This window comes from Somniosus microcephalus, unplaced genomic scaffold, assembly GCF_052327205.1.
Source record: "Somniosus microcephalus isolate GS21.2 unplaced genomic scaffold, FLI_Smic_1.0 unresolved_chr4, whole genome shotgun sequence".
Classification (NCBI taxonomy): Eukaryota; Metazoa; Chordata; class Chondrichthyes; order Squaliformes; family Somniosidae; genus Somniosus; species Somniosus microcephalus.
In genome coordinates this window covers 13645874-13672781 of record NW_028225182.1, presented here as the reverse complement: position 1 = coordinate 13672781, position 26908 = coordinate 13645874, and the positions used below count along the sequence as shown (strand labels likewise).

General features: G+C 47.7%; 1 protein-coding gene across 1 annotated transcript in view; it reads left to right on the top strand.

Moving 5' to 3' along the window:
• Positions 1 to 19435, top strand: part of LOC147089687 (NACHT, LRR and PYD domains-containing protein 3-like) — an 89317-nt gene extending 69882 nt beyond the window's left edge. The window contains exons 8-13 of the mRNA XM_085977187.1: positions 2316 to 4053; positions 12632 to 12718; positions 12861 to 13031; positions 13174 to 13344; positions 13480 to 13647; positions 13795 to 19435. Coding sequence (XP_085833313.1) covers positions 2316 to 4053; positions 12632 to 12718; positions 12861 to 13031; positions 13174 to 13344; positions 13480 to 13647; positions 13795 to 13882 — 2423 coding nt within the window. The 3' untranslated portion in view covers positions 13883 to 19435. The remainder of the gene's footprint in view (positions 1 to 2315; positions 4054 to 12631; positions 12719 to 12860; positions 13032 to 13173; positions 13345 to 13479; positions 13648 to 13794) is intronic.
• The last annotated feature ends 7473 nt before the right edge of the window (positions 19436 to 26908 follow it).

The following is a 26908-nucleotide window of genomic DNA, read 5'->3' as shown; positions in this document are numbered from 1 at the left end:
TAACAAATTGAAAAAACAACAGAACAGTTCAAATCGACGGTGAATGTTTTCTGCTCCAACATTAAACTGGGTGAAGTGGGCGGCAGTTCTATTTCTAATTCTAAAGCAAGATACTGCGGATGCTGGAAATCTATTTCTAATTCTAATCGGTGATATAACAGGCTTGTTATAAAAACATATTTAGTGATTTTATGTTTAAAACTGCTGAAACATTGTTTGTGATTTCAGAGATAAAATGTAAGCAGAGAATGATTAGGGACAGGAAAATACCGGTCGGGTCAATCCAGTCTGTCCCTGTTAGAGAGATGAAGCCACCGAAGATTCCTCTGAGTATCCACAGAAACACCTTCAATTGTCTCTAGACCCCACTTACACTGCCCTTTAGTGCCCTTCCCTGGTAACTGGTCTCCCTGCTGTATTACCCTGTGGGTGAAAAAGTGCCCTGATTTCCATTCTTACTTTTGATTTTCAATTTTCTCCATTATTAATTATTTTGCTACTTGTTTCCTGCACTAATGTTGTGAATTCCATTAAAACATTTCATAACTATATCTCTTGGCCAAAACACCCTCAAGCTAAACTCCTAAAATCTTAAATCATCTTCCTAATTCCCCTCTGTACCATCAGAATGCCAGTAACCTTTACCTGTGTTCAGGTAACTTTAGCAGTGCAGGTAATACCCCAGATAACTGCGGTCAATTCACAGTCTGCCTCTCTCTCTATGCACAACACACCAGATAACCTGCCCGAGTCCTGATTTAATACCAGTGGAACTTCTGTTAAGAGAAGGAGAGGATTCGGGAGGGATTTCCAGAGCTTCGGGCCCAGGAAGCTGATGGGGCGTCCGCCAATGGTGGAGCGATGACAATCGGAGATGCACAAGAAGCTAGAATTGGAGTAAGGCAGAGATCTCTGAGGATACTAGGGCTGGAGATTACAGAGATAGGGAGGGACAAGACCATGAAACAATTTAAAAATAAAAATGTGAAAATTAAAACCAAGGCGTTGTTGCGTCAGGAGCAAATGCAGCTCCGCGAGCGCATGAGGTGATGGATGAACGGGAGTTGGTGCAAGTTAGAATATGAACAGTAGAGTTCTGTATTAGCTCAAGTTTATGGCAGGTACATTGTGGGAGGCCGACCTGGACAGTATTGGAATAGTCGAGTCTGGATGTAACAAATGCATTGATGAGAGTTTCAGTAGCAGATGAGTTGAGGCGGACAGAGATGAGCAATGCTTTGGAGGTGGAAGTAGGCGGTGTTGGTGGTGAACAGATATACAGTCGGAAGCTCAGCTAAGGGTCAAATAAGCCCCCGATTAGAACTTCTGACCTCTTAGTCTGTTTCACACCCAATTCACACAATACCCCAGCTGCCATGCCTACGGTCCGATATAGGAAGAGTGGACCAGCTGAACATTTCGAGTTTATCCCACTCCCAGTACACACAATCCTCCAGATAACCATCCCACGGTCTGATACAATGAGAGTGGGACTCCTGGCCATTCACAGTCCATCCATCTCCCAATATGCGCAATCCTCCAGATACCCTTCCCACGGTCTGATACAATGACATTGGGACCCCTGGTCATTCACAGTCTGTCCCTCTCACAGTACACACAATCCTCCAGATAAAATTCCAACGGTCTGATACAATTACTGTGGGACTCCTGGCGATTCAATCTGTCCCTATCCTCCTCCTCATGTCTTCTAGCTGCTCCCTTTGAAGATTGATCAATGAGAACCACTACTGTTGTATAACCAGGATCATGTGTGGATTTATAATGAGATGTCTGTTATAAATCTCCTCATCATCAAGAAACTACTCATGAAATAACACAGGACGGCCAGCTGGTGGTGCCGTCCAAGGAGTAAAAATACTCGGGCATGGGCCCAGCTTATCCAGGGACATTTTGTAAGACAAGGAGCTAGTGAAATACAACTAGACTTCCATGTTCTGAAACAAGTTGATTCAGGCCTTGCTTTATGCTCAAACCAAGTGTGTAGTGAGTTTTATTACATCAATGTTTCCAGTACAAAGCAGGGCTGATGGCATTAACCGTCCGAGGGAAAATATCACTCGTAGAAATCTCCATATTCAGTGAATATTAGAATCAAGAGGATTTGAAACTTTTCTCGGCCATTGTTAACTTTCCAACAACGTTTCCATTAACTGAGTTTTAATTTCTACACGCAACTCTATTGAAGTTGTGAATTAAATTTTGCAATATTTTACTGAATAGTGAAATGGTATTGAGAAGTTGCTTTATGTCAATGCAACTAACATTGAGACCACTTTCTATCTGTTTTATTGAAGATGTTCAACAGAAACACAAGGAAACACTCCGGGTACAAACTGAAACACTGAGCGTGAACACGATCCTAATAAAGGAGAAGGTTCAGATTTTCCAGCTGGTTGATCGATACGCTGAGCTAACGATCATTTCTAATGTTCGAGATCGGACACTTGTAGAACATGAACTGCTGGCAAGAGGCCGAGACCATGAAGAGTTGAGAGAGAAACATCTCCGGAAAGAACTGGAAAAAATCCGAACTGATCAATTGTTCCAGAGCAGTTTTTCCCAGAGAAAATCCAAATCTGGGAGTTCAGCAGCAGTGAGCGGAGTCCCTGGGATTGGAAAAACAACAATGGTACAAAAGATTGTTCATGACTGGGCCACTGGGAAAATATACCCACACTTTCAATTTGTTTTCTGTTTTAAATTCCGGAATTTGAACGCTATTAACTGTAAAATAAACCTGTGGAACCTGATAATCATTTTCTATCCTTACATCGGGAATATTCTGGGAGAGCTCTGGAAGAACCCGGAGGGATTGCTGTTTATATTCGATGGTCTGGATGAATTCAAGGACGGGATCGATTTTGCTGACAATCGGAGAAAGACAGAACCTCAGCACATGTGCACAGATCCCGAATTCCGGTGTGAAGTGTCTGACATTGTGTACAGTTTAATACAGCACAAGCTGCTCCCAGGATGTTCAGTGCTAGTGACCAGCCGCCCCACTGCATTACATTTATTGGAAAAGGCTGAGATCAGTGTCTGGGCTGAAATCCTGGGATTTGTTGGTAAAGAACGGAAGGAATATTTCAACAAGTTTTTTGAAGATCAGACGGTGGCAGCAGCTGTTTTCAAACACGTGGAAGAGAACGAGATTCTGTACACCATGTGCTACAACCCTTCCTACTGCTGGATCCTCGGTCTGTCACTGGGCCCCTTCTTTACACTTAGAGACAGGAATCAGCAACAAGTTCCCAAGACCATCACCCAACTATATTCCTACTATATTTACAACATTCTGAAAAACCATGGCCGAGAGATTGAAAGCCCCCGTGATGTGTTACTGAAGCTTGGTGAGATGGCCTTCACAGGAGTCTCCGAGAAGAAGATTGTGTTTAGAAATGGAGATTTGATCAAGTACAATCTGCAACCTTCCCAGTTCCTGTCCGGGTTCATGATGGAACTTCTGGAGAGAGATGATTCTGTCCAGAGCGTGGTGTACACATTCCCGCACCTCACCATCCAAGAGTTTGTAGCCGCACTCGCACAATTCCTGACTCCAGATCCCGGGGACATCCTGAAACTCCTCAATGAAGCCCACAGCGAGGAAGATGGGCGATTTGAGATATTTCTCCGTTTTGTTGCTGGTCTCTCCTCCCCACAGGCAGCTCGGCCCCTGGAGGAGTTTCTGGGCCGATTTCTTCATCAAACCACCTGCCGAGTGATTGACTGGGTGAAGGAGAAGGTGGAAGGACAGATTGGGAACACAGAGAGTGAAATTGGTAAAAGGAACCTCCTGAACACATTCCACTACCTGTTTGAGTCCCAGAATAAAGCACTGGCTCGGATAACAGTGGGGTCTGTGGAAACACTGACATTTAGCGGATTGACATTGACCCCGATTGACTGTGCAGTCCTGTCTCACATCATTGGTCTGTGTGATACAATAAAAGAACTCGATCTACAATACTGCCACATTCAGTGTGAAAGACTGCAGCGGCTGGGACCCGTACTGCACAAATGCCAGGTGTTGAGGTAACTGTTTATTTTTCTGTAACTGTTGGGCGAGTTGTAGACCAGTCACGGAACATAAAAACTGACTGTAAAAGCTTCTACAGATATGTGAAGAGAAAAAGATTGGTGAAGTCAAGCATAAGTCCCTTGCAGTCAGTATCGGGGGAATTTATAATGGGGAACAAAGAAATGGCAGACCAATTAAATACATACGTTGGTTCTGTCTTCACAAAGGAGGACACAAAAAACCTCCCACAGATGTCGGGGAGCATAGGGTCCAATGAGAGGGAGGAACTGAATGAAATCAGTATTTGTAGGGAAATGGTGTTAGGGAAATTGATGGGATTGAAGGCCGATAGATTCCCAGTGCCTGATAATCTACATCCTAGGGTACTTAAGGAAGTAGCCCTAGAAATAGTAGATGCATTGCTAGTCATTTCCAAAATTCTATAGACTCTGGTACAGTTCCCATGGATTGGAGGGTAGCTAATGTTACCCCACTATTCAAAAAAGGCAGTGGAGAGAAAACGGGGAATTATAGACCGGTAAGCCTGACATCGGTAGTGGGGAAAATGCTAGAGTCCATTATAAATGATGTAATAGCAGAGCACTTGGAAAACAGTGACAGTATCAGACAAAGTCAACATGGATTTACAAAAGGTAAATCGTACTTGACTAATCTACTGGAATTTTTTGAGGATGTAACTGGTAGAATAGATAAGGGAAAACGAGTGGCTGTGGTGTATTTGGATTTTCAGAAGGCTTTCGATAAGGTCTCACATAAGAGATTAGCATGTAAAGTTAAAGCACATGGGATTGGGGGCAAGGTACTGACTTGGATAGAGAACTGGTTGGCAGACAGGAAGCAAAGAGTTGGAATAAATGGGTATTTTTCAGAGTGGCAGGCAGTGACTAGTGGGGTACTGCAGGGATCGGTGCAAGGACCCCAGTTATTCACAATATATATTAATGATCTAGACGAGGGAACTAGATGTAATATCTCCAAGTTTGCAGAAGACACATAGAAACACAGAAGATAGGAGCAGGAGTAGGCAATTCGGCCCCTCGAGCCTGCTCCACCATTCAATGAGATCATGGCTGATCATCCAAATTCAGTACCCTGTCCCTGCCTTCTCCCTATATCCCTTGATCCCTTTAGCCTTAAGAAATATATCTCACTCCTTCTTGAATATATTTAATGAACTGGCCTCCACCGCCCTCTGTGGCAGAGAATTCCACAGGTTCACCACTCTCTGGGTGAAGAAATTCCTCCTCATCTCAGTCCTAAATGGCTTACCCCTTATCCTTAGACTATGACCCCTGGTTCTGGACTCCCTGGCAATCGGAAACATCCTTCCTGTATCTAGTCTGTCCAGGTCTGACAGAATTTTATAGGTTTCGATGAGATCCCCTCTCAATCTTCTAATCTCCAGTGAGCATAAGCCCAGTCAACACATTCTCTCCTCATACGTCATTCCTGCCATCCCAGGTATCAGCCTGGTGAATCTTCGCTGCACTCCTTCCATGGCAAGAACGTCCTTCCTCAGACAAGGCGACCAAAACTGCACACAATACTGAAGGTGCGGTCTCACCAAGGCCCTGTACAATTGCAGCAAGACATCCTTGTTCCTGTACTTGAACCCTCTTGCTACGAAGGCCAACATACCATTTGCCTTCTTAACTGCCTGCTGCACCTGCATGCTTACCTTCAGCGACTGGTGCACAAGGACACCCAGGTCTCTTTGCACTTCCCCTTCTCCCAATCTATTGCCATTCAAATAATCTGCCTTCCTGTTTTTGCCACCAAAGTGGCTAACCTCACATTCATCCACATTATTGTGCATTTGCCATGTTTCTGCCCAAGCACCCAACCTGTCCAAATCGTACTGGAGTTTCACGACATCCTCCTCACAGCATAGCCTCCCACCCAGCTTTGTGTCGTCTGCAAATTTGGAGATATTGCATCCAATTTCCTCGTCCAGATCATTAATATATATTGTGAACAGCTGGGGCCCTAGGACCGATCCTTGTGGTACCCCACTAGTCACTGCCTGCCACTCAGAAAACGACCCGTTTATTCCAACTCTTTGCTTTCTATCCGCCAACCAGTTCTCTATCCAAGTCAATACCTTGCCCCCAATCCCATGTGCCTTAATTTTGCCCGCTAATCTCTTATTGACACAAAGCTGGGTGGGACTGTGTGCTGTGAGGAGGATGCCTAGAAACTCCAGTATGATTTGGACAGGTTAGGGGACTGGACAGATGCAGTATCATGTGGATAAATGCGAGGTTATCCACTTTGGTGGCAAAAACAGGAAGGGAGATTATTGTTTGAACGGCAATAGATTGGGAGAAGGGGAAGTGTAACGTGACCTGGGTGTCCTTGTGTACCAGTCACTGAAGGTAAGCATGCAGGTGCAGCAGGCGGTTAAGAAGAAAAATGATATGTTGGCCTTCGTAGCGAGAGGATTCGAGTACAGGAACAAGGATGTCTTGCTGCAGTTGTGCAGGGCCTTGGTGAGACCACAACTTGAGTATTGTGTGCAGTTTTGGTTGCCTTATCTGAGGAAGGATGTTCTTGCCATCGAGGGAGTGCAACGAAGATTCACCAGACTGATACCTGGGATGGCAGGAATGACATATGAGGAGAGATTGGGTTTATACTCGCTGGAGTTTAGAAGAATGAGGGGATCTCATTGAAACTTATAAAATTCTAACAGGACTAGACAGACTAGATGCAGGAAGGATGTTCCCGATGGCGGGGGAGTCCAGAACCAGGGGTCACAGTCTAAGGATAAGGTGTAGGCCATTTCTGACAGAGATGAGGAGGAATTTCTTCACACAGAGAGTGGTGAACCTGTGGAATTCTCTACCACAGAAGGCAACTGAGGCCAAGTCAGTAAATATATTCAAGAAGGAGTTAGATATATTTCTTAAGGCTAAAGGGATCAAGGGATATGGGGAGAAGGCAGGGACAGGGTACTGAGTTTGGATGATCAGCCATGATCTCATTGAATGGTGAAGCAGGCTCGAGGGGCCGAATGGCCTACTCCTGCTCCTAGCTTCTATGTTTCTATGTCTATGTTTCTATTGGGCTGGATTTTAATTCAGGGGCTGGTTGGAGTCGTGTAATCCGCATTTTGTGTTATCCACACAAATCCAAATCGATGTGGGAGATTGATGCGATTTTAACTTAATTGGCCAATTGATTTCCAGCATGTGGCAACCCATGGCAAATGATTTTTTCCAGTCTGAAATTCGCCGCTGATGACGTCATCATTGCTGCTGCATTTAATGTCTGCAACAAGCCTTGCTTCTTCCGCAGACTGCCAACATTTTGGCCTTTCATGCTACAGGGACCTGGAGGCAGAATGGCCTGTGAAAGACCAAGGTCTGCTCCAAGGTTTGACGACGTTGCCCTGCAGACTTTAGTTGAGGGAGCAAGAGCTCACAAGGAGGTGCTCTTCCCTTCTTCATGGAGGAAAAAGCCTCCCCAGCAGACCAAGGCTGTGTGGCTGCAAGTGGCAGAGGAGGTCAGCTCATTCTCAGTTACCTGCAGAACCTGGACACAGTGCAGGAAGAGATTTCACGACCTTCTGCGCACTGGAAAAGTGAGTATGAATTTCCCATCACCCTCAATCTAATCCCCATTGCTCCTCCTCACCAGCACTCGGCTTTAGCAATTTCTTCCTCCACATCCCACTTGACACTGCCATCCATGCACCCTTACCCATTCCCTCGCTCTCTATGGTCACATTCACCTAACTATTCCAATATGCAGCCCTCACACTCCCTATCACTGTGATGCTATGAAAACAACTAACAACACACAGGGAGGGCCCTTGGTCTTGCCACCTCATTCCATCTTTGTCTCCTTCTAAGTATCTATGCTATGGAATCTCTACACTCACTCCTTCATTCTCACTCACCCTCCACTTGTCTCCGTCTTTACAGGAAAAGGGAGCTCACAATAAGCGCGAAAGAGCGAGGACAGGAGGAGGGCCACCCTCAGTAGCCCACCTCACCCGCTGGGAGGAGGTGGTCCTGGAGATTGTAGGAGTGGAGGAAGTTGCGCAAGTGGCGACGGACAGAGGGGTGCATCACAACAAGCTGGTGACAGAATAGTTTTCCATCTCTCTCACTGACATTGCATGAGTCACTGATAATGATTCTGAAGCTCTAATAGATGGACTTATGATTATCTGCAATGTGCATATAACCTTGGCATCACATCTCTGACTCTTTCCTTTACTCCCCCACAGGACCATCGCAAGCACCCGTCCCCACTAGCCTGGAGGAAGGGCATGAGCCTCAAGACTCCTCAAAGGAAGCTGCAACATCTGAGGGCGTAGCATCAGCAGAATTAAGCGCATCCAGCACCAGCACAGACACTCTCACCTCAGTGGGACCTTCCGGACATAGAGTAGTGTTGTCACCTGGTGTATCACAGCTCACAAGTGAGCATCAGCAAATTGTGGAGACAGGAACAGCAGTGGAGAGTCCTAGTCGGAGGGCGCAGGACTCTGCCAGCTCGGCTCAGCTGCATGGCAACCCTCTGCCTCTGGGTCCATCCATAAGATCAGCAGTGCTGGAACTCCAGGAACAGATGCAAGAGTCTCTGGCAGGTTTTGTCTCCAGGGTCGCTGTGAGTGTGGAGCGAATGGAGGAGTCCATAGCAAACATGAACAGAGCCTTTGTGAACGCATCAGCATGGAAAGGATGGCAGCCTCCATGGAGGTGATAAGTCACCAGAATGCAGAAAACATGGTGAGTGTTCAGAATAGAATGACATCTCTGGAGGAGCGATGGTGATCTATTGAACAGAGAAACCAGACCTTCATGGAAGTCCTCCTGAGTAGGACTGCCAGTGCAGATACGGGTCCCTATGGCCCCCCGATATGCAGCAAGGTGCTCTCAAGCCACTTACAAGTGCTGAGGGGGACCTGACCCATGAGAGGGAAGTTGGTGGCAGACATCAAGGAATTGGGGGCTCCTCTCCAAACATTCACACTTCCATGCCACTGCAGAGCCCTCGGTCGCAGAGCCCTCGGTCACAGCCCCACCAGAGTCCACACCCAACTGAGATCGGCGACTCAACCCCTGCACAGCCGCAGGAGCAGCAGGCTGTTGACGAGCCCTCACAGGTTCGCAACCCAGAGGACGATCGCCAAAGGTGTCGAGACAGGAGCAGCAGGAAAGTGAGCAAGGGGCCTCCACATCTGCTGAAGCCACAGGGGAAGCACCACGTAGGAGCACGCGTAAGAGAATGATACTGCACAAATAGTCACAATGGTAGTCACTTGGGTGAAATTTGATGTTTTCTGTGAAAAAGCCATCAGATGAATAATGTAAAGAAAAAATCTGATGGCTACTGCTGTAGTTGTGGCGTGTGTCTTTTCGCAAATGGGACTTTCACATTGAGGGCTTAGGATTACTTGCAATTGCCAGTATGGTGGTGAAATTGCTTGAAATCCGCTGGTCCTTGGCCATTGTCGATGCTCAGGTAAGAAGCTGCGAGGCAAAAGTGCTTAATTGGCTAGGCTAAGCAAATTTGGACAAGGTGAGTGCGTTCCTTGCATCCTGGCCAGCAATGTGGTCGCGCGCTGGCGCCTTCTGGCCTGTGCAGCTTCAGGTGGGTGAGCGGGAGCTTGGCGCACCTGCTGTTGCTGCTGCTGTTGGTGGTGCTGTTGTTCATGGTTCTGCTGGTGCCGTGGCTGGTCTTCGTCCGAATCTGATGTCCAGGAGGAAAGGAAATAAATGGTTCCCATGCTTCTGGTATATGCCTCAGTTGAGGAAGCGCTCCGTGAAGGTGGCGAGAGGGGTTTCCCAGGAGGTCACACTGGAGATGGGTGTCAGGCTCGAAACTTCCACAGCTGTGGTTAAGCCTTCTAAAAGTTACCCCAGACCTGAGACTACAAAGTCCTGCCACCTGCAAATGATGGCTGATCAAATCTCCTCTTTCATGGTTGACCTGCAGCTGATAGTCAGCAATCCAATTGTGCTCCCGCCAGTTTTCACCGTCGTGTTTCAGAACAGGCGTGTTTCATGTGGGAAAAGGGTGAAAATCGCAAAGGCCTTTCAAAATGGCATTTTAGAGCCAATTTAGTGCTTGTTAAGGGCCTTAACGGCCTCTCCCGCCTCCTGGAGGTGGCACGGAGACAGGACCACTAGACATGAATGATTTAAAATTGATTGGAAACGGGATGGAGGCGGGGTTGGGCCCGCCTGCCAGTTTATGCAATTTTAACCCCCCACAAGCCTCCAATCCCACCTCCATGGCCCAATGAAAATCCAGCCCATTAATTCTGTTTTTCTCTCTAGATGCTGCCTGACCTGCTGGGTATTTCCAGCATTTTCTGTTTTTATTTCAGCATAAATTCTCCTTATATAAAATCCTGGGGGACGGATTTTACAGCAGCAGTTACCGTTTCACAATATAACTCACCCCGATATATTATACAGATTAATATAACGCAGAGAGTATAAATTACAGGGAAGCACCGCTTTATCATTTAATTCTGGGAAAATCATCCCATTTCCATAAAGTCCGGGACTTAAGGAGCAGCAAAAATGAGACAAGTTGCTCCAACCATGACGAGGCCGGTCACTGAGCTCCAGGAGCTAATTCTGATCATCAGGGAATGAGACCGGACTGAGGGACATTTAAAGGCTTCGCACAGACAGCACTTTATTTAATTAATACATTTACGGACAGTCCCTGAATATATGGGAAGTTGGACAGAGTGAGATTAAATCCCAGTGACAGGAATAGTGGTGAATTTCGCAGGGGTCAGCGGGCGTGATCGGTGCCAGGTAGGATGGGCAACTGGATTTATTCCCAGCGGGTCGGGACCCCACTGTCAACCCGCCGCCATGCCCCCGCCCCCACCCCCAGACCTGACCTGCAGTGGCAGGGGAGGCAATTCAGGTCATTATGACCTTGCTAACAAAGGATTAACAACTATTTTCAGCTCACCTTCAGAGTTTATCAGGTCACCCGTGTGGTCTGCGCTGCTCGGGGATCACGTCAGGTAAGCTGGGCGGGAGTTGAAAGGCCATGGAACCATTTCATTACTTGACAGCTGGAAATGTGCTATAAAAGCTCCCATCTCACAGCTGTTCACTTTCCAAGCTCAGAAGCTGTTGCTTCCTGCATTTGGAAGACGGATTGAGCTTTATGCAGTTTGCAAGTGTTTGGAGCAAACCCTCTATCCAGTGACCCCTCAATGGATCAACCTCTTTCACCTTTGACCGTTTGCTTCTGTAATCTCAAGTTCACCTGCCATCTATTACATCAGAATGTGTACGGTTTATACTGTCTCACCTTGGGCCTCAGAGTCACACCACGATCAGCCCCAACACCTGCAGGACCAGGCACACCAGCAGCACCAACACCAACCTTCACCATAACTCCTGATTCTGCACAGCACAGATGGCATCAACACCCGATCACATTGCTGACCGGGTCACCAGAGATAGCCTCAACATGGTCAGATATACTTCACATAACGCTGGATGCCACATGATGTGCCAGGTTAACACCAGCCCACACCAACAACACAAAGCATCCCATCAATGCCCAAACCATTCCTGTCACACTCATCATCATTGCGGGGGCAACGTTATGTCTCACCAGTCAATGAAACTCACTAAGCCATTTCCGAAGGTGCACACAAATCTGTCAAAGAACGGAAAGTGTTGAAAAGAAAGATTTCAATGTTTGACAAAACATTAACAGAAAGATCACATGAACATTGGCTAAAACACACAATTGCCTACCCTTGTGTGTTGTTAGTTGGTTCAATTGGACTAGGATGAGGGTGAGTGTGATGGCTGTCTAGTGAGATGGGGATGTGATAATATAGACAGAGGGATGGGTGGAGGTTCAAGGTAAGTTGGTGTGAGTAAGAATGTGCAGGAGTATGGTAGGGAAGGCAGAGTGAAGGGGATGTGATGAGTAGCACAGCAGGATGAGGTTGAGGATGCCTTTGCAGTAACGTTTCGTGATCTACTGAGATCATTGAAATGTTTGCGCCACTGCAGGCTGGTCCTCCTGACAACATTCCTGCTTGAGCCCCACTGTGCAATGTGCAACCAGGCTGTGTTTGTCTTTTCCACCCCTTGGAAGTGACGCGAACCTCCTTGCATGCTGTGGCTCCCTCCATACGCATATAGAAGGAGTTATGGGAGATCCTGGGTGCAGCCCTGCTCCTCTGTGCTGATGTTGTCAGTGTTTGTAGCACCTCAATACTGTAGAACACTGACATCACAATGGTCAAACTCATGTTGTCAGTGTTTGTAGCACCTCAATACTGTAGAACACTGACATCACAATGGTCAAACTCAATGTGTGAGTCATCAAATGAGGTCATCAAACCCGCTTCCCCCAATTCTCCAGAGCGAGGCCGCGACCCGGCCCCACCCCCACCCGACCCGACCCCGGCCGCACCCATCCTGCCCAGGGAGCGAAATCGCGGGAGGTAATTGGTTTATTAATTTCCTGAAATACTTTCAGTGATTAATGTAATATCCAAGAGAGAAAAATATATCAGATCCGGGCTTTGATTCAGTTTGTTTCCCTCTCTGTGTTTGTGTTTAGACTGAGTTACAATAAACTGGGAGATTCAGGAGTGAAACTATTGTCTGCGGCTCTGAGGAACCCGGACTGTAAAATACAGACACTGTGGTAAGTACCAGACTCTGTGAGATTGTGTTTATAATAACTGGATGTCTGACACTGAACATTATTATTAGTATCAGTAACAGTGTTAGTGTCAATCCACAGAGTTTACTCTGATTCCTGTTATTTCTCTCTCTCTGGTCCCCAGGCTGAGTGATGTTGGTCTCACAGATTCTTGCGCCGGGGATCTCGCCTCCGCTCTCAGTACAAACCGGTCATTGATGGATCTGAACCTGGGTAATAATAAACTGGGAGATTCAGGAGTGAAACGACTGTCTCCAGCTCTGAGGAACCCGGACTGTAAAATACAGACACTGTGGTAAGTACCGGACAGTGTGAGATTGTGTTTATAATAACTGGGTTTCTGACACGGTACATTATTATGAATATCAGTGATAGTGTTATTAATAAACACTGGGGATTTACTCTGATTCCTGTTATTTCTGTCTCTCTGATCTCAGTCTACGGGCTGTCGGTCTCACAGATTCTTGTGCCGGGGATCTCGCCTCCGCTCTCAGTACAAACCGGTCATTGATGGATCTGAACCTGGGTAATAATAAACTGGGAAATTCAGGAGTGAAACTACTGTCTGTGGCTCTGAGGAACCCGGACTGTAAAATACAGAAACTGGAGTAAGTACCAGACCGTGTGAGATTGTGTTTATAATAACTGGATGTCTGTGACACTGTACATTAGAATCAGTAATAGTGTTATTAATAAATACTAGGGATTTACTCTGATTCCTGTTATTTCTCTCTGATCCGCAGGCTGTATATTAACGGTCTCACAGATTCTTGTGCCGAGGATCTCGTCTCTGCTCTCAGTACAAACCGGTCACTGATGGTTCTGAACTTGGTAGCAAACTCCTTCACAGACCCATCTGTCCCCACTCTCTGCCGCATCATACTGACCTGCAGGAGTCTGGAACGGATCGTGTGAGTGTGTTAATGTTAATAGGATTCAGTCACATTTTTGAGTAATATTTGTCTATAATTATTATTGAAAAATTAACCCCAGGCTCTCTGTTATTTACACTGTTGTTCAATCTGTTTATTTCCTGTTTAATCTTTAATCTGTTTCAGGCTGTTGGGGAATCAGTTCAGTTCAACCGGAAAGAAACAGCTGGAGTCGCTGCAGGGATCCAGACCCGGACTGAGTGTGGATGTGTGAACATTTCAATTGATGACGTCACTGCTCTCATTATTTGACTATTTTTGGCCGATGACTTGATTTTAATTTAATTTAAGGGTTTCCAGCTCGAGCTGATCGCGTCATCTCCCATTGTGAGGTCAGAGGCCCAGCCACAGGGTCACGAGCCTCAGCCGGCCAGCCCCACAGCACTGCTTCTGCAGAATATCCAGGGCTGAATGTTCCCCAATGGGGCACTGGGCAAATGCACAGACAGGAAGTGCCCAGGGTGGGGCTCAGTCTGGGCTGCAGTGGGACACTGACTATTCCACTCAGTGTTCCTGGGTGTCTCTCCCAGTGAGGAGTGAGGCTCTGTAACCAGTGTCCCTGTGTACAGTGTGTATCTCTCCCAGTGAGGAGTGAGGCTCTGTAACAAGTGTCCCTGTGTACAGTGTGTATCTCTCCCAGTGAGGAGTGAGGCTCTGTAACAAGTGTCCCTGTGTACAGTGTGTGTCTCCCCCAGTGAGGAGTCAGGCTCTGTAACAAGTGTCCCTGTGTACAGTGTGTATCTCTCCCAGTGAGGAGTCAGGCTCTGTAACAAGTGTCCCTGTGTACAGTGTGTATCTCTCCCAGTGAGGAGTCAGGCTCTGTAACCAGTGTCCCTGTGTACAGTGTGTCTCTCCCAGTGAGGAGTCAGGCTCTGTAACCAGTGTCCCTGTGTACAGTGTGTGTCTCTCCCAGTGCGGAGTCACACTCTGTAACAAGTGTCCCTGTGTACAGTGTGTGTCTCCCCCAGTGAGGAGTCAGGCTCTGTAACAAGTGTCCCTGTGTACAGTGTGTATCTCTCCCAGTGAGGAGTCAGGCTCTGTAACAAGTGTCCCTGTGTACAGTGTGTGTCTCCCCCAGTGAGGAGTCAGGCTCTGTAACAAGTGTCCCTGTGTACAGTGTGTGTCTCCCCCAGTGAGTCATAGAGTTATACAGCACAGAAAGAGGCCCTTCGGCCCATCGCGTCCGCGCCGGCCATCAAGCCCTGTCTAATCTAATCCCATTTTCCAGCATTTGGTCCGTAGCCTTGTATGCTATGGCATTTCAAGTGCTCATCCAAATGCTTCTTGAATGTTGTGAGGGTCCCTGCCTCTACCACCCTTTCAGGCAGTGAGTTCCAGATTCCAACCACCCTCTGGGTGAAAAAGTTTTTCCTCAAATCCCCTCTAAACCTCCTGCCCCTTACCTTGAATCTATGCCCCCTTGTTATTGACCCCTCTACTAAGGGGAAAAGTTCCTTTCTATCTAACCTATCTATGCCCCTCATAATTTTGTACACCTCAATCAGGTCCCCCCTCAGCCTTCTCTGCTCCAAGGAAATCAACCCCAGCCTGTCCAGTCTTTCTTCATAGCTGAAGCACTCCAGCCCAGGTAACATCCTGGTACATCTCCTCTGCACCCTCGCCAAAGCAATCACATCCTTCCTATAGTGTGGCGACCAGAACTGCACACAGTTCTCCAGCTGTGGCCTTACCAGCATTTTGTACAGCTCCATCATAACCTCCCTGCTCTTGCCTTCATTAGCCGAGGCATAGAATATAAGTATCCCATATGCCTTTTTAACCACCTTATCCACCTGTTCTGCTGCCTTGAGGGATCTATGTACATGCACACCAAGGTCCCTCTGATCCTTTGTCTTTCCTAGGGTCTTACCATTCATTGTGTATTCCTTTGCCTTGTTAGTCCGTCCAAAATGCATCACCTCACACTTTTCAGGGTTAAATTCCATTTGCCACTGTTCCGCCCATCTGACCAACCCATCTATATCGTCCTGTAGCCTGAGGCTTCCCTCCTCGCTATTTACCACCCCACCAATTTTAGTGTCATCTGCGAACTTACTGATCATACCTTTTACCTTCACATCCAAATCATTAATGTAGACCACAAACAGCAAGGGACCCAGCACCGATCCCTGCGGTACCCCACTGGACACAGGCTTCCTGTCAGAAAAACAACCTTCCACCATCACCCTCTGCCTTCTGCCACTAAGCCAGTTTTGGATCCAATGTGCCAAGGCACCCTGGATCCCATGGGCTCTACCTTCCTGACCAGTCTCCTATGTGGGACTTTATCAAAAGCCTTACCGAAATCCATGTAAACTGCATCCACTGCACTCCCCTCATCCACACACCTCGTCACCACCTCGAAAAATTCAAGCAAATAGGTCAGACATGATCTACCCTTGACAAAGCCATGCTGGCTATCCCTAATTAATTCTTGCCTCTCCAAGTGGAGACTAATTCTGTTCCTCAGAATTTTTTCCAATAATTTCCCTACCACTGATGTTAGGCTCACTGGCCTAATTCCCTGGTTTATCCCTACTGCCATTCTTGAATAATGGTACTACGTTAGCTGTTCGCCAGTCCTCTGGCACATCCCCTGTGGCCAGAGAGGTTCTGAAAATTTGTGTCAGAGCCCCTGCAATCTCCTCCTTTGCCTCACATAGTAGCCTGGGATACATCTCGTCCAGGCCTGGGGATTTATCCACTTTTAAGCCTGCTAAAACCGCTAGTACCGCCTCCCTCTCGATGCTAATATGTTCAAGTATATCACAGTCCCCCTGCCTGATTTCTATGTCCACATCATCCTTCTCCATAGTGAACACAGATGCAAAAAATTCATTTAAAACCCCACCTACATCTTCTGGCTCTACACACAGCTTGCCACTTTGGTCCCTAATGGGCCCTACTCTTTCCCTAGTTATCCTCTTGCCCTTAATATACTTATAAAACACCTTAGGATTTTCCTTTATATTGCTCACCAGTGTTATTTCATGGCCCCTCCTCGCTCTCCTAATTTATTTTTCAAATATCCCCCTGCACTTTTTATACTCCTCTAGGGTTTCCTCTGTCTTTAGTCCTTTGTATCTGCAAAAAGCCCCCCTTTTTTTCCTAATCCATTCTTGTATATCCCTTGACATCCAAGGTTCCCTGGGCTTGTTGGTCCCACCCTTGACCTTTACGGGAACATGTTGCCATTGTACTCTCTCAATTTCCTTTCTGAAAGACTCCCGTTGCTCCGATGTGGATTTTCCTTCAAGTAGCTGATCCCAGTCCACATTGGCCAGATCCTGCCTTATCATATTAAAATCGGCCTTCCCCCAATTTAGAACCTTTATTTCCGGTCCATCCTTGTCCTTTTCCATGACTACCTTAAATCTCACCGAATCATGGTCACTGTCACCAAAGTGCTCACCTACTAACACATCTACCACTTGCCCGGCCACATTCCCTAGAATTAGGTCCAGTACCGTCCCCTCTCTTGTAGAACTTTCTACATGCTGGCTCAAAAAGCTCTCCTGGATGCACTTTAAGAATTCTGCACCCTCTAAGCCTTTTGCACTCTGACTATCCCAGGTAATATCCCAGTGAGGTGTCGGACACTGTAACAAGTGTCCCTGTGTACAGTGTGTCTCTCCCAGTGTGGAGTCAGACTCTGTAACAAGTGTCCCTGTGTACAGTGTGTCTCTCCCAGTGATGAGTCACACTCTGTAACAAGTGTCCCTGTGTACAGTGTGTGTCTCTCCCAGTGAGGAGTCAGCCTCTAACAACTGTCCCTGTGTACAGTGTATGTATCTCCCAGTGAGGAGTCGGACTCTGTAACAAGTGTCCCTGTGTACAGTGTGTGTCTCTCCCAGTGAGGAGTCACACTCTGTAACAAGTGTCCCTGTGTACAGTGTGTCTCTCCCAGTGAGGAGTCGGACTCTGTAACAAGTGTCCCTGTGTACAGTGTGTGTCTCCCAGTGAGGAGTCGGACTCTGTAACAAGTGTCCCTGTGTACAGTGTGTCTCTCCCAGTGAGGAGTCAGACTCTGTAACAAGTGTCCCTGTGTACAGTGTGTCTCTCCCAGTGAGGAGTCACACTCTGTAACAAGTGTCCCTGTGTACAGTGTGTCTCTCCCAGTGAGGAGTCACTCTGTAACAAGTGTCCCTGTGTACAGTGTGTGTCTCCCAGTGAGGAGTCAGACTCTGTAACAAGTGTCCCTGTGTACAGTGTGTCTCTCTCCCAGTGAGGAGTCAGACTGTGTAACAAGTGTCCCTGTGTACAGTGTGTCTCTCCCAGTGAGGAGTCAGACTCTGTAACAAGTGTCCCTGTGCACAGTGTGTCTCTCCCAGTGAGGAGTCACACTCTGTAACAAGTGTCCCTGTGCACAGTGTGTCTCCCAGTGAGGAGTCACACTCTGTAACAAGTGTCCCTGTGTACAGTGTGTCTCTCCCAGTGAGGAGTCGGACTCTGTAACAAGTGTCCCTGTGCACAGTGTGTGTCTCTCCCAGTGAGGAGTCAGACTCTGTAACAAGTGTCCCTGTGTACAGTGTGTCTCACCCAGTAAGGAGTCAGACTCTGTAACAAGTGTCCCTGTGTACAGTGTGTGTCTCCCCCAGTGAGGAGTCGGACTCTGTAACAGGTGTCCCTGTGTACAGTGTGTCTCTCCCAGTGAGGAGTCACACTCTGTAACAAGTGTCCCTGTGTACAGTGTGTGTCTCCCAGTGAGGAGTCGGACTCTGTAACAAGTGTCCCTGTGTACAGTGTGTCTCTCCCAGTGAGGAGTCACACTCTGTAACAAGTGTCCCTGTGTACAGTGTGTCTCCCAGTGAGGAGTCGGACTCTGTAACAAGTGTCCCTGTGTACAGTGTGTCTCTCCCAGTGAGGAGTTGGACTCTGTAACAAGTGTCCTTGTGTACAGTGTGTCTCTCCCAGTGAGGAGTCGGACTCTGTAACAAGTGTCCCTGTGTACAGTGTGTCTCTCCCAGTGAGGAGTCACACTCTGTAACAAGTGTCCCTGTGTACAGTGTGTCTCTCCCAGTGAGGAGTCACACTCTGTAACAAGTGTCCCTGTGTACAGTGTGTCTCTCCCAGTGAGGAGTCGGACTCTGTAACAAGTGTCCCTGTGTACAGTGTGTCTCTCCCAGTGAGGAGTCACACTCTGTAACAAGTGTCCCTGTGTACAGTGTGTCTCTCCCAGTGAGGAGTCACACTCTGTAACAAGTGTCCCTGTGTACAGTGTGTCTCTCCCAGTGAGGAGTCAGACTCTGTAACAAGTGTCCCTGTGTACAGTGTGTCTCTCCCAGTGAGGAGTCACACTCTGTAACAAGTGTCCCTGTGTACAGTGTGTCTCTCCCAGTGAGGAGTCGGACTCTGTAACAAGTGTCCCTGTGTACAGTGTGTCTCTCCCAGTGAGGAGTCACACTCTGTAAATGTGTCCCTACAACCCTCCGAGATTTCTCCACTCCTCTGACCTGTTGCACATCCTCGATTTTCGTTGCTTTGCATTGTTGCCATAACTTCAGCTGCCAAGACACTGAACTCTGGTATTCCCTCCCTAAACCTCTTCGCTGCTCTACCTCTCCATCCTCCTCCATTAAACGCTTTTTAAAACCTACCAGATACCCCGAGTTTTGGGCCATCTCTGATAAAATCTCTACGTGGCTGTGTGTCAGATTTTGTCTGCTAATTGCCTTATGTCGGTTCATTTCATTAAAGCTGTTATATAAATACAAGTTATTGTTGTTGTCCCTGTGTTGTGTTAATAAAACTCCACCGCTTCAGCTCATGCCTGGTCTCCTCGACATTCTCAATAACTGGTTTCACTGTTTTAATATATTAAATAAAGGTTTCTCTAAAGTACATCCCAACTACTCCCCCTCTGAAGAAGGCCTCGGTCGGTCCCCTCTGAAGAAGGTCTCGTTCAGTCTCCTCAGGACCAGGCCTCGGTCAGTCCCCTCTGAAGAAGGTCTCGTTCAGTCTCCTCAGGGCGAGGCCTCGGTCGGTCCCCTCTGAAGAAGGTCTCGTTCAGTTTCCTCAGGACCAGGCCTCGGTCGGTCCCCTCTGAAGAAGGTCTCGTTCAGTCTCCTCAGGACGAGGCCTCGGTCAGTCCCCTCTGAAGAAGGTCTCGTTCAGTCTCCTCAGGACCAGGCCTCGGTCGGTCCCCTCTGAAGAAGGTCTCGTTCAGTCTCCTCAGGACGAGGCCTCGGTCAGTCCCCTCTGAAGAAGGTCTCGTTCAGTCTCCTCAGGACCAGGCCTTGGTTAGTCCCCTCTGAAGAAGTTCTCGTTCAGTCTCCTCAGGACCAGGCCTTGGTTAGTCCCCTCTGAAGGACATCTGACAGTAAAAGCTGCTGTGGAATCTTTGCATTATTCTACTTCCCCTCTACTCAAATCAAGACAAGACAGGCAGGCAGACAGACATATGAAATTAAGACAACATGCAGAATAGAAATCAAAACAGAAAATGCTGGAGATACTCAGCAGGTCAGGCAGCATCTGTGGAGAGAGAAACAGAGTTAATGCGTCAGGTTGACGACCTTTCGTCAGAGCCTTGACAGAATCTGACGAAAGGTAATGGAGATGATACGTTAACTCTGTTTCTCTCTCCATTGATGCTGCCTGACCTGCTGAGTATTTACATCATTTTCTGTTTTTATTCCCATTTCCAGCATCTGCAGAATGTTGCTTTTGATGCCGAATGGAGAGCCTGTAGCTGTAGGACGCAAAAATTAAAAGACAAGATACTGAAAAGTGTATTTTTGCTTATAAACTGCCAAACACAGCAGAGCAACGAGAGAAATCAACTTTCTTTCATTGCTGATAGTGTTGTGTGCCAATTTTACAGGCTGGCCTGTGTGAAAGAGAGCGAGAGACAGCATTAGCTGGTGTTTATGCAGGGCTTGGCTGAGTTCAAGTTACCTGCCGTGTGCATTGGTATTGCATCTCATGTCTGAAAAAACAACGTATACACCATTAGATCATACTGATTTAATTCCAGACTGCAATGCTGTGGGATGTTACTTTGCCTTTCTTTCAAGACTTTTGTAAAAAGCAAAGCTACACATATACATCAAGCAAATTGATTTTTTCTGTACTTTATCGAGGAATGTATGTGGGCTGTTTCAGAGCATATCTTGCAGTGGGATCTTACTCTACCATTAAGCCCAACCCAACCAAACCAAGTCAAGACTTTTGTAAAAACAAAGCATATATATAAAAAATATTTTCAGAATAATCCATTTGATGTTTTTCGGGACTGGTCTTTATTGGGGAATGTGCTTGGGGTGTTTTCAGAGCAAAAGCTGCTGTGGGATTATTCCATTCATTTTATTCCATTCCACTCAAATCACAGACTAGCAAACATTTAGTTAACAAAATTAAAGTCAATATATTATTATTTATCCCTGATTGTATTTCCTTCTTTTCACCCTCCCGGTCTTTAATTTCCTTGTGGTGAACTGGATTTCTGGGGCCTCGGCTTCTTCTCTTCCTGTTGGATTCTCCTCATCAAACATGGCCGCAGAGCCAGAAAGGGACATCATCAAAAATAGACACTCCCAGGCTGCAGCCCTTTCAAAATGGAAGTGTGAGTTTCTGCAAATTGCAGAGTCTGTGTGAGTGTGTCTATATGGGCGTGGGTGTCTGTGTTTCTGCAAAGTGCAGAGTCTGAGTGTGTCTATATGTGCGTGGGTGTCTGTTTCTGCAAATTGCAGAGTCTGAGTGAGTGTCTATATGGGCGTGGGTGTCTGTGTTTCTGCAAATTGCAGAGTCTGTGTGAGTGTGTCTATATGGGCGTGGGTGTCTGTTTCTGCAAATTGCAGAGTCTGTGTGAGTGTGTCATGTTACTGTAAATTTTAGTTCAATGTAGGATGGAGGGAGACTGAGTGACACACAGACAGTCAGTGCGAGCGAGAGAAACATGAAATCAAAAGGCAAGTTGCAGAATAAAGCCTGTGTCTGTAGGCCACAAAGTGAAAAGATAAGATACTGAAAAGTGTCTTTTTGGTTTTAATCTTCCAACATGGCAGTCATCCCTCTGCAGGCTGGCCAGGCTATGAGTGTGTGTGAGAGAGAGATAGAGAGGGCAAAAGCTGGTGTTTGTGTGAGATGTGGTCTGCTGTCTTATTACCTGCTGTTGTTGTATTGAACCCTATTGATGTCATTCTGGTCTGGCCCACATGTGATGCTGCTGTGTATCACTTCATTGCACTTTATTTCACTTTACTTCAAGACAGACAGTCAGTCAGTGAGATACTGAAAAATGCCTTTGAGGACTATCTGACAATAAAAGCTGCTCCGGGATCTTTTCATTATTGTTATTCCACTCCACTCAAACCAAGACAAGGCAGACAGGCAGTGAGAGTCACCTGAAATCAAGACAACAGGCAGAATAGAAATGAAAACAGAAAATGCTGGAAATACTCAGTAGGTTATACAGCATCAGTGGAGATACAGAGAAACAGAGTAAACGTTTCGGCTCAATGACCTTTAGTCAGAACCTTGCCACAATCTGACAAAAGGTAATCGAGCTGAAACATTAACTCTGTTTCTCTCTCTCTCTCTCCACAGATACTGCCTTACCTGCTGAGTATTTCCAGCATTTTCTGTGTTTATTTCAGATTTCCCACACCCACAGCATTTGCTTTTGATGCAGATTAGAAAGCCTGTTCCTGTAGGCCAGAAAATGAAAAGATAAAGGCCTAGAAATTGGGTTGGGGTGCCAAAGTCGCCTGAGCGCAGGATTTAGCGCAGCGTTCAAGGCTTTAGCGATCGTCAGATATTCAGTTTCATTGCCCCTAGAGGGAGACGGGGCGAGGCTCCAGGTGCTCCGCGTCCCTCTTAGGGTGCTGAAACTGAATATCGCAGCGCAACGTGCCGCAGTGCCACACGCTGCGGCACGGCACGCTGCGGTACTGCAGGCCTTCCTCCCATCGTTAAGGGGGAGGGGCCTGCAACAGCACGGTCCCCGCTCACGAGTGCCGGCAAACGAGCCCGGCACCAAGGAGAAGTGCCAGGCTCTCAGGAAACAGTCGGCAATGCCGCGGGGGGCTGGTTAGGAGGCCGGGGACGGAGGTGCTGGCAGGCGGCCGCCAAAAAAGGCGGCCGCCCCGCACCTCCACCTTAACTTGCGCCGCTGCCGGCACAGCAAGGCCCCGTGAACCGGGCGCGGGTAGCGAACGGCGCAACTGCGGCGTTCGCTACCAAATATCGCGAAAGGGGCGCTAATGGGGTGCGGCGCACACCGATGACATAATCGGTGGCGGCGCAGCGCAACAGGCTAACGCCACCATTATCGCCCTAACTCAATATCGTAGGTGGCGCAGCCAGTGGCGCTAAAGCCACTGACTGCCTCTTTAGGCGCTAACAGGTGGCGCTACTCACCCAATTTCTCCCCCAAAATACTGAAAACTGTCTGTTTGCTTTTGAACTGCCGAACACAGTGGAAGAATAATAGAAATCAACTTTCTTTCATTTCTGACAGTTTTGTGGCAGTTTTAAAGCCTGTTTGTGTGTGTGACAGACAGACAGACAGCAAAATCTGGTGTGTATGCAGGGCTTGTCTGTGTTCAAGTTATCTGCTGTGTGCATTGGTACTGCATCTCATGTCTGGGAAAAAAACCAAAGTATATACCATTAGATCATACTGATTTAATTCCAGACTGCACTGTTGTGGGATCTTACTTTGTCTTTCTTTCAAGAATTTTGTAAAAAGCAAATCTACATATACACATCAAGCCATTTGATATTTTTCTGGACTGTACTTTAGAGGGGAATGTTTGTGGAGTGTTTCATGGCACATCTGCAGTGGGATCTTACTCTCCCTTCAGCTCAACCCAAACAAGACAAGACATTTGTAAAAAAAAAGTATGTATTATTCCTATTTAATTATTTTCAGAATAATCCATTTGATTTTTTCTGGACTGGGCTTTATTAGGGAATATGCTTGGGATGTTTTCAGAGCAAAAGCTGCTGTGTGATCTTTCCATTCATTTTATTACACTCCGGGCAAACCACAGACAGGCAGATTGTTAGTTAACAAAAGTAAAGTATATATATTATTTATTCCTGATTGTATATACTTCTTTTCACCCTCCCGAGCTTTCATTTCCTCTCGGGGACCTGGATTTCTGGGACCTCGGCTTCACTTCTTCCTGTTGGATTGTCCTCATCAAACATGGACTCACAGCAAGGAATGGACATCATCAAAAATAGACACTCCCAGGCTCCACATCTTTAAAGATAAATGTGTGTGAGAATTTCTGCAAATTGCAGAGTCTGTGTGAGTTTGTCTGTATCTGCGTGGATGTCTGTGTTTGTGCAAATTGCAGAGTCTGTGTGAGTGTGTCTGTATGTGAGTGGGTGCCTGTGTTTCTCCAAGCTTCAGAGTCTGAGTGTGTGTGTCCTGTTAATGTAAATTTTAGTTCAATATGGGTGGGAGGGAGACTGTGTTAGTGAGAGCCCAGACAGACAGTCAGTGAGAGACATGGGCCTCGATTTTCATTGGGCCGTGAGGCGGGCTTTTCGGTGTGTGGGGTGTTAAAATCACAAAAAAAATGGCGGGCGGACACCCCCCACCCAGCCTGGTTCCCAACTCCAAGCAATTTTAACTCAGGCGTGTCTGCTGGTCCTGACTCCGTCCCGCATCCAACAGGCGGGACTGGTCTTGAAGGCCCTTAATTACCACTAAATGTCCTCTATAATCCTATTTTAACAGGCCCTTGCAACTTTAACCCTTTTCTCACATAAAACACGCCTGGTGGGAATCAGGAATGTGAAACCTGGCGGGAGCACTATTGCATTAGTGACTTTCAACTGCAGGTCAACCACTAAAGTTGAGTTTTGATCAGCCATCATTTGCAGGTGGCAGGACTTCGTGGTCTCCGGTCTGGGGCAACTTTTACAAGGCTTAACCACACCTGTGGAAGGTTGGTGCCTCACACCCATCTCCATTGTGACCTCCTGGGAAACCCCTCTCGCCACCTTCACTTAGCGCTTCTTCAACGGAGGCATATACCAGAAGCATGGGAGCCATTTACTTCCCATCTGGGCATTAGAGGAGCTCGAGCACCAGCCACGCTACCAGCAAAACCAAGAACAACAGCAGCAGCAGGAGCACCAGGCTGCTGCTCACCCATCTGAAGCTGCACAGGCCAGAAGGGGCCAGCACCTGGAAGCCCGTCGGGGCAGGAGATACCCCCCAAACAGGGTCTACAGACGCAGGGTCTACTACCTCAACATGTCTGGGCAGCAGTGCCAAAAGCGGTTCTGACTTTCACGAGAGGTAGTGACTGACATCTGCGCAATGCTACAGCAAAACCTGCTGCCCCGAGGACCAGGTGGACTACCATTACCAGTGGCCGTCAAAGTCACCAGCGCACTCAACCTTTTTGCCTCAGGCTCATTCCAGGGATCAGCAGCAGATATCAGTGGCATCTCCCAGGCGGCCGCACACACTTGCATCACGCAGGTAACCGATGCCCTCTTTGCCCTCGCGCACAATCACATCCATTTCACCAAGGATCGAGCAAGTGTCACTGCGCGAGCGGTTGGATTAGCTCATCTGGCAGGCTTTCCAAGGGTGCAGGGCGTGGTTGACTGCACACATGTGGCCCTTAGGGTACCCCATCGTAATCCAGGTATTTTTGGCAACCACAAGGGCTTCCACTCCCTCAACATTCAGCTGGTGTGTGACCACAAGAAGGAAATTTTGCATGTTTGTGCCATGTACCCTGGCAGTTGCCATGACTCCTTCCTACTGCGCCAGTCTAGTGTGCCTCCACTATTCAGTCCGCCAGACCAACTTAACAGATGGCTATTTGGAGACAAGGGCTATTCCCTCAGGACATGGCTAATGACGCCATTGAAGAGGCCAGCCAACGAAGCGGAGGAGCGCTGCAACTCCAGCCACATTTCCACCAGATCCAGTATCAAGCAAACCATCGGTTTACTGAAGATGCGCTTCAGATGCCTGGATAAATCAGGTGGAGCCCTACAGTACTCAGCAGCCAGGGTCTCCAGAATCGTCGTGGTTTGCTGTGTACTTCACAACATGGCAGCGTCGTGGCTTGCAGATTCCTGAGGACCAAGTGGCTCCTCACGCATCCTCCTCCTCAGAGGAGGAGGAGGGCGAAAATGAAGATCCTGCAGAGGCCCATCAACCAGCGGCAGCATTACGCGACAACATTGCTGCCCGGGATGCAAGGAACGCACTCATCCTGGCCAGATTTGATTAGCCTAGTCAATCAAACACTTTTGCTTCGCAGCTTCTTACCTGAGCATCGACAATGGCCAAGACCCTGCGGATTACTAGCTATTTGACCAGCATACTGACAAGTGCAAGTAATCCTAAGCCCTCAATGTGAAAGTCCCATTCGCGAAATGACACATGCCAGAACTGCAACAGCTGCCATCAGAATTTTTATGTACAAGAACCAACTGATGGCATTTTTACAGTAAACTCATTTCACCCAAGTGACTACCCTTGTGACTACGTGTGCAGAATTTTCCTGTTACGCATGCTCCTACGTAGTGCTTTCCCTGTGGCTTCAGCAGATGTGGAGGCCCCTTGCTCACTTTCCTGCTGCTCCTGTCTCGACACCTTTGGCGGGCCTCCCCTGGGGTTGCGAGCCTGTGAGGGATCATCAACAGTCTGCTGCTCCTGCGGCTGTGCAGGGGTGGAGATGCCTATCTCACTTGGGGGTGTGGACTCCGGTGGGGCTCTGACCGAGGGCTCTGCAGTGGCATGGAAGTGTGAGCGCTTGGAGAGGAGCCCCCACTTCCTTGAGGTCTGCCACCAACCTCCCTCTCATGGGTCAGGTCCCCCTCAGCACCTGCAAGTGGCTGGAGAGCACCTTGCTGCACATCAGGGGGCCATGCGGACCCGTATCTGCAATGGCAGTCCTACTCAGAAGGACTTCCGTGAAGGTCTGGTTTCTCTGTTCAATAGATACCCATCGCTTCTCAAGAGATGTCATCCTATTCTGAACAATGACCATGTTTTCCATACCCTGGCAACTAAGCTCCTCCATGGCCATAGCCCTCCTCGCCTCTACCGTAGCCATCCTCTCCTGCACGGTAGCCAGCCTTAACACGGAGGTCGCCATCCTTTCTGTGTTGATGCGTTCATTTGCCAATGACTCCACAAAGGCTCTGCTCATGTTCGCTATGGACTCCTCCATTCGCTCCACAATCGCAGCAACCCGAGAGACAAAACCTGCCAGAGACTCCTGCATCTGTGCCTGGAGTTCCATCACCGCTGATC